Source organism: Pollachius pollachius (assembly GCF_949987615.1).
Source record: "Pollachius pollachius genome assembly, chromosome: 7".
Classification (NCBI taxonomy): Eukaryota; Metazoa; Chordata; class Actinopteri; order Gadiformes; family Gadidae; genus Pollachius; species Pollachius pollachius.
In genome coordinates, this window is record NC_136940.1 from 104575 (window position 1) to 117259 (window position 12685).

General features: G+C 46.4%; 1 protein-coding gene across 1 annotated transcript; it reads right to left on the minus strand.

The window, feature by feature from the left end:
• Positions 1–1977: 1977 nt before the first annotated feature.
• cdadc1 (cytidine and dCMP deaminase domain containing 1) lies at positions 1978–12315 on the minus strand. Its single transcript, XM_079740407.1, has 11 exons — positions 12134–12315; positions 10821–10945; positions 10367–10547; positions 8089–8386; positions 7676–7906; positions 5807–5940; positions 5513–5562; positions 5009–5178; positions 3909–4098; positions 2793–2829; positions 1978–2609 (listed from the first exon to the last, which is right to left on the minus strand). Exons 1-11 carry the CDS (start codon positions 12204–12206, stop codon positions 2491–2493), a joined length of 1608 nt encoding a protein of 535 aa, XP_079596533.1. The 5' UTR covers positions 12207–12315; the 3' UTR covers positions 1978–2490.
• Positions 12316–12685: the final 370 nt, after the last annotated feature.

The following is a 12685-nucleotide window of genomic DNA, read 5'->3' on the forward strand; positions in this document are numbered from 1 at the left end:
CAAAGGAAAGCTCAAAACGCACCTCTACGATCTTGCATTTGGAACATAGGATTGTGAAAACGATTGTGAAAATGCAAAGTGAAGACCACTCTGGTTGTTTGTGTTTTGTTAATGCAGTATACATTCCCGCTATGTACTGTTCCGTTCTAATTCACTATTATGTCTGTTCTAGCATGTTGCGGTGACTGGACTGGATGCCTGGACTCTCCTCATGGTCAACCGGCCAGCACCACATCACCATTTTTGTGCATGAATTTACCTGTATGTCAATTATGGCACCCATTGCACTCCTGACCATCCCTGGAAGAAGGATCCCCCACTATGCGTTTCTTCTCAAGATTTCTTCCTTGCTAATTTCAAGGGAGTTTTTTCTTGCCCTTGTGGGGGCTTGGGTAAAGGGGGGTGTCATAAATATTTGACTTGTTAAGCCCTTTGAGACTGTAATGGTGATTAAGGGCTATACAAATAAAATTGAATTGAAATAAAATTGAATTGAATTGAACTTTTCTCTGTTTTGGGACCTCAGTGGTGGAACGAGCTCCCTACCGATGTCAGGATCGCAGAGTCGCTCACCAGCTTCCGCAAAAGACTCAAAACTCACCTGTTCAGAGTTCACCTCGACTCTGCATAGAAACCAATGCACAGCCACCATTGAATGTTGTACGTCCTGGCACTTGTACATTGCACTTATTCAAGGTACTTAATTGTGTAGCATCTACAGTAGCTGCTATCGTTGCTTTACACGGGGAATGGGTTAGCCTAGCGATTGCAATACTTGCACTTGGTTCTATGAACATCTTTACTGTACCTACAGCGATATATTGTTTCACTTCTTATGACAAATGTACTTATTGTAACAAATGCACTTGTTGTAAGTCGCTTTGGATAAAAGCGTCTGCTAAATGCCCTAAATGTAAATGTAAGAAAGTTAAGCCATGGTGGGGTTCATAGCTAAGAGCCTGCTGCCTGTCTTTATTTTTTTTATAGTGAAATAAATAAATTGTGCATTTTGAGGGATCTTCTGAGGGAGAGGTTAAGGTCAGGGCTAGAGGAAGGGAGAGGTTAGGGCTAGAGGAAGGGAGAGGTTAAGGTTAGGGCCAGAGGAAGGGAGAGGTTAAGGTTAGGGCCAGAGGAAGGGAGAGGTTAGGGTTAGGCCAGAGGAAGGGAGAGGTTAAGGTTAGGGCTAGAGGAAGGGAGAGGTTAAGGTTAGGACTAGAGGAAGGGAGAGGTTAAGGTTAGGGCCAGAGGAAGGGAGAGGTTAAGGTTAGGGCTAGAGGAAGGGAGAGGTAAGGTTAGGATTAGGGTTAATGCTTTTTCTTAATACTGCTGCCGCCATATAGTGGCGAGATAGGGTTATTACTTTTTTATTTTTTTAATACTGCTGCCGCCAACTAGTGGCGAGTTAGGGTTATTGCTTTTTCTTTATACTGCTGCCTCCAAGCAATAAGCCTAACTCGCCAGTAGATGGCGGCAGCAGTACTCAGAAAAAGCAATAACCGTAAGTCGCCACCAGATGGCGGCAGCAGTATTCAGAAAAAGCAATAACCCTAACTCGCCACTAGATGGCAGCAGCGGTATAAAGAAAAAGCAATAACCCTAACTCGCCACCAGATGGCTGCAGCAGTATAAAGAAAAAGCAATAACCCTAACTCGCCACCAGATGGCGGCAGCAGTATGAAAATGTATGAAAAAGTATGAGGCTGCTAACCGTCTCCCAGACGGCAGGAGGCTGGAGGGGTGGCTGCAGTCACACACAAGGCTGGTTGCTTTGCAGATGAGGCAGGTGGCGTAGATGTAAGGCTTTTGCTGTTAGTGTCATAGATCCCCCCGAAAGATCCACTAAAGTTAACAGATCTTTGTCTGTGTGTGTGTGTGTGTGTGTGTGTGTGTGTGTGAGAAGCTTCCTGCATTCATTTGTCTCCATGTGGCTCATCCTGGACTCCTGACACAGAGAAGGTGCAGCCATGCTGGGGCTGATAGCTAAGAGCCTGCTGCCTGTCTTTATTTTTTTATAGTGGATTTTTATAACGGATCAGCGTTTATACTAAGTAAACAAAGACTGACATTTTTTAAATTAGGGTTAGGGCGCGCGCCTGAGTCTCACTCCAGCCAAAGTCCCAAAGTTGGCCACCCTGGATTAACTTCTCTGGAGCAGCAAAAATAACCACAAAAATATTTGACACTTAAAATGTTAAAACAACATAACATATTCTAAAAACCTTCTTGTGATACAGTGAATAAATAATATAGCTCTACTGATTATTCTTATTCTTCTCGTTGTTTTGATCCGCACTCTCAACGGGAAGAGATGGCTTCAAGTAAAGTGAGCAAGATCAGTTTCAGAAGGTCCAGCTATCCACTTCAGTTAGGAGAACGAGGAGACGGGAGGAGAGGTGCAGGAGGAGCTCCACCTTCCTAAAGGTCCTCCAAGGGGAAGAGAGGTGGGGGTCCTGATGGAGGAGAGGTGGGGAGAGATGGCGCTCCACCTTCCTAAGGTGGGGGGGGGAGGGGGGAAGAGAGGTCAGGGGTCACGTCTGGGAGGCGGAGTCTCTTGTCGTCGTGGTGATCCTGGTTGCTGGGGGATCCGCGGCGCTTTCCAACACAACCATCTGGGATGGGAAAGGAAAACCAGTCGGTTACCACCGTGATGAAGAAATTAGGTCAAAGGTCACCATGGAAACCACAGTATAAAGATGGAATGGATTCTTTCAGGTCAAAGGTCAAAATGGTCCGACCAGACAGAAACCAGTGAGACCAGAAAGAAACCAGTGAGACCAGAAAGAAGCACTCACTGGTTAGGCTGGGGGACAACAGGGGGCGTTTCTGCCACTGTGGAGACAGAGGTCAGAGGTCAGACTCTATGAGAACATTACACTAATCATAACAGTAATGATATTATTACCACAGCTAGTATGAGAACCAATCATAACAGTAATGATGTTATTATTACCACAGCTAGTATGAGAACCAATCATAACAGTAATGATGTTATTATTACCACAGCTAGTATGAGAACCAATCATAACAGTAATGATGTTATTATTACCACAGCTAGTATGAGAACCAATCATAACAGTAATGATGTTATTATTACCACAGCTAGTATGAGAACCAATCATAACAGTAATGATGTTATTATTACCACAGCTAGTATGAGAACCAATCATAACAGTAATGATGTTATTATTACCACAGCTAGTATGAGAACCAATCATAACAGTAATGATATTATTACCACAGCTAGTATGAGAACCAATCATAACAGTAATGATGTTATTATTACCACAGCTAGTATGAGAACCAATCATAACAGTAATGATGTTATTATTACCACAGCTAGTATGAGAACCAATCATAACAGTAATGATGTTATTATTACCACAGCTAGTATGAGAACCATTCATAACAGTAATGATGTTATTATTACCACAGCTAGTATGAGAACCAATCATAACAGTAATGATGTTATTATTACCACAGCTAGTATGAGAACCAATCATAACAGTAATGATGTTATTATTACCACAGCTAGTATGAGAACCAATCATAACAGTAATGATGTTATTATTACAACGGCTCGAGGGGGGATGGGAGGAGTTAAGGTTAAGGTTAGGGTTAGGGAACGGAGAGGTTAAGGTTAAGGTTAGGGTTAGGGAACGGAGAGGTTAAGGTTAAGATTAGGGTTAAGGGAACGGAGAGGTTAAGGTTAAGGTTAGGGTTAAGGGAACGGAGAGGTTAAGGTTAGGGTTAAGGGAACGGAGAGGTTAAGGTTAGGGCTAGGGGAAGGGACTCCATCATCATTCATCCATTTAGTCTTCATCCATCATCCATCTATCATCGTTCCTCCATCCATCATACATCATCCAACTATCATGCACCCTTCCCCCCCCCTCCACCCTGTGACTCACTGTCAGCCTGGAGGGCCCCCTGAGGCCCCTGAAGCGGAGGTAGGAGATGTCCCCCTTGTCCTTGCCGGCGTCCTGGTCCGAGGTGAAGACGTGAGTGACGCCCGCCGCCCGGATCAGAGGAACACACTCGTCACACGGGCACTTGGTGACGAAGAGCAGGAGCCGCTGCCCGGGGCGCACCTCCCGGCTCCTGGGGGCCCACACACATGAATGAATACATGAACAGGAGGCCCGCCCGGCTCCTGGGGGCCCACACACATGAATGAATACACCTGGAGCCGCGTTCTGCTCAGTGGATCAGGTCTAAACGTTGTTCTGACCTGAAGGTTAGGGCGTTCTGCTCAGTGGATCAGGTCTAAACGTTGTTCTGACCTGAAGGTTAGGGCGTTCTGCTCAGTGGATCAGGTCTAAACGTTGTTCTGACCTGAAGGTTAGGGCGTTCTGCTCAGTGGATCAGGTCTAAACGTTGTTCTGACCTGAAGGTTAGGGCGTTCTGCTCAGTGGATCAGGTCTAAACGTTGTTCTGACCTGAAGGTTAGGGCGTTCTGCTCAGTGGATCAGGTCTAAACGTTGTTCTGACCTGAAGGTTAGGGCGTTCTGCTCAGTGGATCAGGTCTAAACGTTGTTCTGACCTGAAGGTTAGGGCGTTCTGCTCAGTGGGTGAGGTCTAAACGTTGTTCTGATCTGTAGGTTAGGGCGTTCTGCTCAGTGGATCAGGTCTAAACGTTGTTCTGACCTGAAGGTTAGGGCGTTCTGCTCAGTGGATCAGGTCTAAACGTTGTTCTGACCTGAGGGTTAGGGCGTTCTGCTCAGTGGATCAGGTCTAAACGTTGTTCTGACCTGAAGGTTAGGGCGTTCTGCTCAGTGGATCAGGTCTAAACGTTGTTCTGACCTGAAGGTTAGGGCGTTCTGCTCAGTGGGTGAGGTCTAAACGTTGTTCTGACCTAAGGGTTAGGGCGTTCTGCTCAGTGGATCAGGTCTAAACGTTGTTCTGACCTGAAAGTTAGGGCGTTCTGCTCAGTGGATCAGGTCTAAACGTTGTTCTGACCTGAAGGTTAGGGCGTTCTGTTCAGTGGATCAGGTCTAAATGTTGTTCTGACCTGAAGGTTAGGGCGTTCTGCTCAGCGTGGATGATGTATCGATACTTGGTCCTCCCACGGTCCTGATGTTTGGTGTCCAGTTGTGGGTACTGGGCGTACTGGGACCCCACTGGGTAGGCGTTGTAGCCACCGCCCACCAGGTAGAGTCGGCCAGTCCCGTCCCCACCGTCCTGGGGGGGAGCAGGACGATTAGAACCAAGACATCTTTAAAAGGACTTAAGTCATCAGGACTTAAACCAAGACTTCTTTAAAAGGACTTCATTCACCAGGAATTAAACCAAGACTTCTTTAAAAGGGCTTCATTCACCAGGAATTAAACCAAGACTTTTATAATAGGACTTCAGTAACCAGGACTTAAACCGACACATCTTTAAAAAGGATCAGGACTTAAGTGCCCCGATGGATGATCACCTCCAGAACCCCCTATGTCCATCTGACATCAGAAGTGACCATCTGGATCTCATACATGGTGAGGTTTTAATAACTTGTTGAGTCTTTACTCACCGACTCCGCCTGGGCCCAGATCACGGCTCCGACGCCCACCTTGGGGTCCTCTGAAACAGAAACAGAGCCTCTGTTAGGAGCCATCGAGGGGTCACACCTCCTAGTTAGAAATAGATGAGTCTCGTGGTTCAAACTACTTCTACAGAACAACAGACTCATTAGAAACAATCAAAGCGGATGCAGATGACAGCTTGAAAACATTTTGTTTTAGTGAAGCCATGACCTCTGACCTCCGACCACCGTGTGAAGGGTTCAGCTCCATGACCTTTGACCTGTGTGAGTCAGAAGCCTCACCTGTCCTGAAGGCCAGCAAAGTGGCCTGGATGATGCAGTGGCGGGCCACAGCCTGGGAGACGGGCGGGGGAACCGGACCCCTGGGGGCCACGTCTGGACTCTCCTTAGAGGGCCCTGCTGGGGGCGTCGGGGCCCTTAACAAACCGAGGAGCAGAGGACCGTTACCAGGAGGAACCGGCTGTAGACCAGTGATCCAGTGGGAGTCATGGTCCAACTGGTCCAGAAAGTATCTTGACAAAGATATCTCCATATGATCTATACATATATATATATATATATATATCTTCTGATAAATACTGTCAGTACAGTTGGTAAACTACAGGGTTTCTGATATACTGTCAGTACAGTTTGTAAACTACGGGGTTTCTGATATACTGTTAGTACAGTTTGTAAACTACAGGGTTTCAGGTAGATACTGTTAGAACAGTTTGTAAACGACAGGGTTTCTGATATACTGTTAGTACAGTTTATAAACTACGGGGTTTCTGATATACTGTTAGTACAGTTTGTAAACGACAGGGTTTCTGATAGATACTGTTAGTACAGTTTGTAAACGACAGGGTTTCTGATATACTGTCAGTACAGTTTGTAAACGACAGGGTTTCTGATATACTGTCAGTACAGTTTGTAAACGACAGGGTTTCTGATATACTGTTAGTACAGTTTGTAAACTACGGGGTTTCTGATATACTGTCAGTACAGTTTGTAAAGGACAGGGTTTCTGATATACTGTCAGTACAGTTTGTAAACGACAGGGTTTCTGATATACTGTTAGTACAGTTTGTAAACGACAGGGTTTCTGATATACTGTCAGTACAGTTTGTAAACGACAGGGTTTCTGATATACTGTCAGTACAGTTTGTAAACGACAGGGTTTCTGATAGATACTGTCAGTACAGTTTGTAAACGACAGGGTTTCTGATAGATACTGTCAGTACAGTTTGTAAAGGACAGGGTTTCTGATATACTGTCAGTACAGTTTGTAAACGACAGGGTTTCTGATATACTGTTAGTACAGTTTGTAAACTACGGGGTTTCTGATATACTGTCAGTACAGTTTGTAAACGACAGGGTTTCTGATATACTGTTAGTACAGTTTGTAAACGACAGGGTTTCTGATAGATACTGTCAGTACAGTTTGTAAACGACAGGGTTTCTGATATACTGTCAGTACAGTTTGTAAACGACAGGGTTTCTGATAGATACTGTCAGTACAGTTTGTAAACGACAGGGTTTCTGATAGATACTGTCAGTACAGTTTGTAAAGGACAGGGTTTCTGATATACTGTCAGTACAGTTTGTAAACGACAGGGTTTCTGATATACTGTTAGTACAGTTTGTAAACGACAGGGTTTCTGATATACTGTCAGTACAGTTTGTAAACGACAGGGTTTCTGATATACTGTTAGTACAGTTTGTAAACTACGGGGTTTCTGATATACTGTCAGTACAGTTTGTAAACGACAGGGTTTCTGATATACTGTTAGTACAGTTTGTAAACGACAGGGTTTCTGATAGATACTGTCAGTACAGTTTGTAAACGACAGGGTTTCTGATATACTGTCAGTACAGTTTGTAAACGACAGGGTTTCTGATAGATACTGTCAGTACAGTTTGTAAACGACAGGGTTTCTGATAGATACTGTCAGTACAGTTTGTAAAGGACAGGGTTTCTGATATACTGTCAGTACAGTTTGTAAACGACAGGGTTTCTGATATACTGTTAGTACAGTTTGTAAACTACGGGGTTTCTGATATACTGTCAGTACAGTTTGTAAACGACAGGGTTTCTGATATACTGTTAGTACAGTTTGTAAACTACAGGGTTTCTGATATACTGTCAGTACAGTTTGTAAAGGGTAACCTCACCTGGGTGAAGCGTCTTCTCCGGCGCAGTAGAAGCCGTGGTGGAGCAGGGGCAGCCCTGCGCTGACGGAGGCCAGCAGCTCCACCAGCTGCAGCATGCTGCTCCTCAGGGTGGAGAGGTCCGGGTCCTGGCAGAAGGCCTCCAGACCCAGCAGCTCCAGGACCGCCCGGTGCTCCCGCTCACACGGGATCAGGAACGCCCGGGACAGCTCCTGGAGGTGACTCCTCCGCTGCCTGGGGAGGAGGAGGAGGAGGAGGAGCAGGGAAGAGGAAGATGAGGAAGAGAAAGAGGAAGAAGAAGAAGAAGAAGAAGAAGAAGAAGAAGAAGAAGAAGAAGACATTTAGTTTCAGACAGACAGACAGACAGACAGACAGACAGACAGACAGACAGACAGACAGACAGACAGACCCCCTACCTCCTGAACAGCTCCTCCAGGTCCTGCTCCGGCTGGTCTTCCTGGACCCGCTCCATGAAGTCGGAGGTCCTGGACTTCAGGTCCACGTACTGGGGCAGACCAGGGGCCAGGGGCCGCAGGGCCACGACCACCGGGGGCCCGCCTCCTGCCCGCAGCCTCTCCACCGCCCCCAGGTCCAGCAGGGCCTCCGGGCTGGGCCCCACACCAGAACCCGGGGCGGGGGACTGGTCCGCACCGCGACCCGAGAGCACGCTGACCTCCGGGTCCCCCGGCCAGAAGAAGACCTGAATCACACCCGCTGGGACCCGGAGGGGGACCATCAGGACCACTGAGGACCAGGACCACAGAGGACCAGGACCACCGAGGACCAGGACCATCAGGACCAGGACCATCAGGACCACTGAGGACCAGGACCACAGAGGACCAGGACCACCGAGGACCAGGACCATCAGGACCAGGACCATCAGGACCACTGAGGACCAGGACCACAGAGGACCAGGACCACCGAGGACCAGGACCATCAGGACCAGGACCACTGAGGACCAGGACCATCAGGACCAGGAACATCAGGACCACTGAGGACCATCAGGACCAGGACCATCAGGACCAGGACCATCAGGACCAGGACCACTGAGGCCCAGGACTACCAAGGACCAGGACCACTGAGGACCAGGACCATCAGGACCAGGAACATCAGGACCACTGAGGACCATCAGGACCAGGACCATCAGGACCAGGACCATCAGGACCAGGACCATCAGGACCACTGAGGACCAGGACCACAGAGGATCAGGACCACCGAGGACCAGGACCATCAGGACCAGGACCACTGAGGACCAGGACCATCAGGACCAGGAACATCAGGACCACTGAGGACCATCAGGACCAGGACCATCAGGACCAGGACCATCAGGACCAGGACCACTGAGGCCCAGGACTACCAAGGACCAGGACCACTGAGGACCAGGACCATCAGGACCAGGAACATCAGGACCACTGAGGACCATCAGGACCAGGACCATCAGGACCAGGACCATCAGGACCAGGACCATCAGGACCACTGAGGACCAGGACCACAGAGGATCAGGACCACCGAGGACCAGGACCATCAGGACCAGGACCACTGAGGACCAGGACCATCAGGACCAGGAACATCAGGACCACTGAGGACCATTAGGACCAGGACCATCAGGACCAGGACCATCAGGACCAGGACCATCAGGACCAGGACCACTGAGGCCCAGGACTACCAAGGACCAGGACCACTGAGGACCATCAGGACCACTGAGGACCAGGACCACTGAGGACCAGGACCACCGAGGACCAGGACCACTGAGGACCAGGACCACCGAGGACCAGGACCACCGAGGACCAGGACCACCGAGGACCAGGACCACTGAGGACCATCAGGACCAGGACCACTGAGGACCATCAGGACCACTGAGGACCAGGACCACCGAGGACCAGGACTATTAACTATAGTTCTAGTTCATCTCACCTCACTGGAGAAATAGAACTGTACTCTACTCTAGTTACAGTTATACGCTAGTTTTAGTTATACTAATAGTTTTAGTTATACTCTAGTTATAGTTATAATCTAGTTATAGTCATAGTTATCTTCCAGTTATGGTTATAGCTATAGTTATACTATAGTTATAGTTAAACTCCAGTTATAGTTAAACTCTAGTTTTAGTTATACTTTATACTCTAGTTTTAGTTATAATCTAGTTACAGTCATAGTTATATTCCAGTTATAGTTATACTATAGTTATAGTTAAACTGCAGTTATAGTTAAACTCCAGTTATAGTTAAACTCCAGTTATAGTTAAACACCAGTTATAGTTAAACTCTAGTTTTAGTTATACTCTAGTTTTAGTTATAATCTAGTTATAGTCATAGTTAAACTCCAGTTATAGTTAAACTCTAGTTTTAGTTATACTCTAGTTATAGTCATAGTTATATTCCAGTTATAGTTATAGCTATAGTTATAGTTAAACACCAGTTATAGTTAAGCTCCAGTTATAGTTAAACTCTATTTTTAGTTATACTCTAGTTATAGTTATAATCTAGTTATAGTCATAGTTATATTCCAGTTATAGTTATAGCTATAGTTATACTATAGTTATAGTTAAACTCCAGTTAAAGTTAAACTCTAGTTGTAGTTATACTCTAGTTTTAGTCATAGTTATACTTCAGTTATAGTTATAGTTATTCTATATTTATACTAGTTATAGTTATAGTTAAACTCTAGTTCTAGTTGAACTCTAGTTCTAGTTACCGTTGACCACCATCTTGAGGCAGGCGGAGCATGGCCGTCTGGAGAAGTAGAGCTGGCTGCCCTCTAGCCCCGCCCCCCCATGGTGGAGCACCGCCTCCTGGCCCGCGTGGAGGAGGGGCCCCGAGACGTGGAGGCCCCTGACCCGGCCCCCACGGACCACCACCAGACCACAGGGCCGAACCTAGAGAGAGGGGGGGAGAGAGAGAGAGAGAGAGAGAGAGAGAGAGAGAGAGAGAGAGAGAGAGAGAGAGAGAGAGAGAGAGAGAGAGAGAGAGAGACAGAGAGAGAGAGAGCGAGAGACAGAGAGAGCGAGAGAGAGACACACTGTATCAGTCTCTATCATTGTTTCCTGTGACGGCTATATACATGAACATGAGTGAGTGAGTGAGTGAGTGAGTGAGTGTCTGAGTGAGTGAGTGAGTGAGTGAGTGAGTGAGTGAGGGTCTGTCCACACCCCTAGGCCGTGGTCCGGTCTACATACGACCGGGTCGTGGTCTTCAGCAGTCTCTCTGGGGAACCTCTCCATCCACAAGCTGAGGAGGGTGAAGAGGTTGGCCTGACACAACCGGGGGACCTGACCTAGAGAGGTTAGTTATCGTTAGTTAGTCATAGTTATATACACAGGACAGACATGGAAACTATAGATTGGGTATAGTTGTATAGTAATATACTAACACTACCAGTATACACTTTACCTGCCAAATATTATTTGTCATTAGTTAATGTTTTTTTTGTTTATATTTATGTATTCAATTTGTTTAATATATTGAGTTCGCCAAATTAGGTAGGAACCAAAGTTTCCGACATATGTACCCTAACAACCAGTTAAGATGTAACAGCCAATTGACCGGTAAAGACGTGCTCAGATGCCTCGTGTGTTGAAGTCAAGTAACAAGTTATGAAGTTAAGCAGAACAGTTAAGATGTTTTTCTTTGGGATATTTTGAAACAAGCATTTTTGCGGAAGAAACCTCATTCCCTCATGGTTATGTGCAACCAGCGAGGTATGTGTATAGCAAGATAACATTTATTTTCTGAATATATTTGTGTTAACCTTTTACCGTATGTAACCGTGTCTATTTTACATTATCATATGTGTAGTTCGACGGTGGATATTGCAATGGATGATTGTGGACGGAGAGATGGCAAGGAGCAGCAATAAATCCATCAGTAACGAGAACCACGGTGTCGTTTATTTCATGGAGGGAGTGATATACACCAACACTACCAGTTCTACCAGTACACACTAACACTACCAGTATAGTTAGTCTATACCAGAGATGGGACAAAGTCGTTCGTTCTGATATTATTGGAGATACAAGTGTAGATTTGTCTTCGCTCGCTGTTTGTTTTTTTCATCTTCATGGAAGTGAATGCGTCTTGGGTGTCTAGCCCTCCAGGCGGGAAATATGTTAGATATCTAAAACAATAAATGTTTTTGACTCAAGACATGTCGAGTCATTACAAGTCAGAGGTCAAGTCTCAAGTCAATAGCAGTCAAGTCTAAGTCGAGTCGCAAGTCATGCGTAATTTTGTCAAGTCGAGTCTGAAGTCATCAAAATCATGACTTGATTCTTACTCGAGTCCAAGTCATGTGACTCGAGTCCACGTCTCTGGTCTGTACACTACCACTACTAACGCTAGCAGTACATACCAGTACTCCCAGTTCAGTTACCAGCACTCAGTCCAGTCACCAGTACTCCCAGTCACCAGTACTTACTCCCAGTCCAGTCACCATTAGTCCCAGTCCAGTCACCAGTCCGCTCACCTTGTGGTCTGTAGTCGGTCTGCGTCTCGTGGCTCTGCGTCCGCAACGCCTCGCTGAGGTTCTCTGTCTCCATCCTTCCTCAGGCTGTGATACTACATAATATGTAATATATTGAATATATAGAGCAGTCTGTGAGGGACTACGGTGACCCAATTTAACCTCTCCTTCCGACAACACGTCCCCTTCCGAGTATGATGCGCACTGGTGATGTCACGATATGGGCAGGACCGACCTGTCACTGTGATGACAACGCCCCCTTTCTGAACGGCTCTGGTTCCGGAAGTACCGCCCCCTTTCTGAACGTCTCGGGTTATGGAAGTACCGCCCCATTGGAGTCAATTTCCCATTAATTTTTTATGCAAGTTTTATATATATATATAAAGAGAGAGAGAGAGAGATCAATATAAGCCCAACCTATCATTAGATATAGGCAAGGCAAGGCAACTTTATTGATATCGCACTTTTCATTCGCGAGGCAGACTCAATGAATGTAGATAGGATGCTTTTCGAGTCGGTCCAACAGAGGGCGCTATAACCTTTATATTGAGGTAA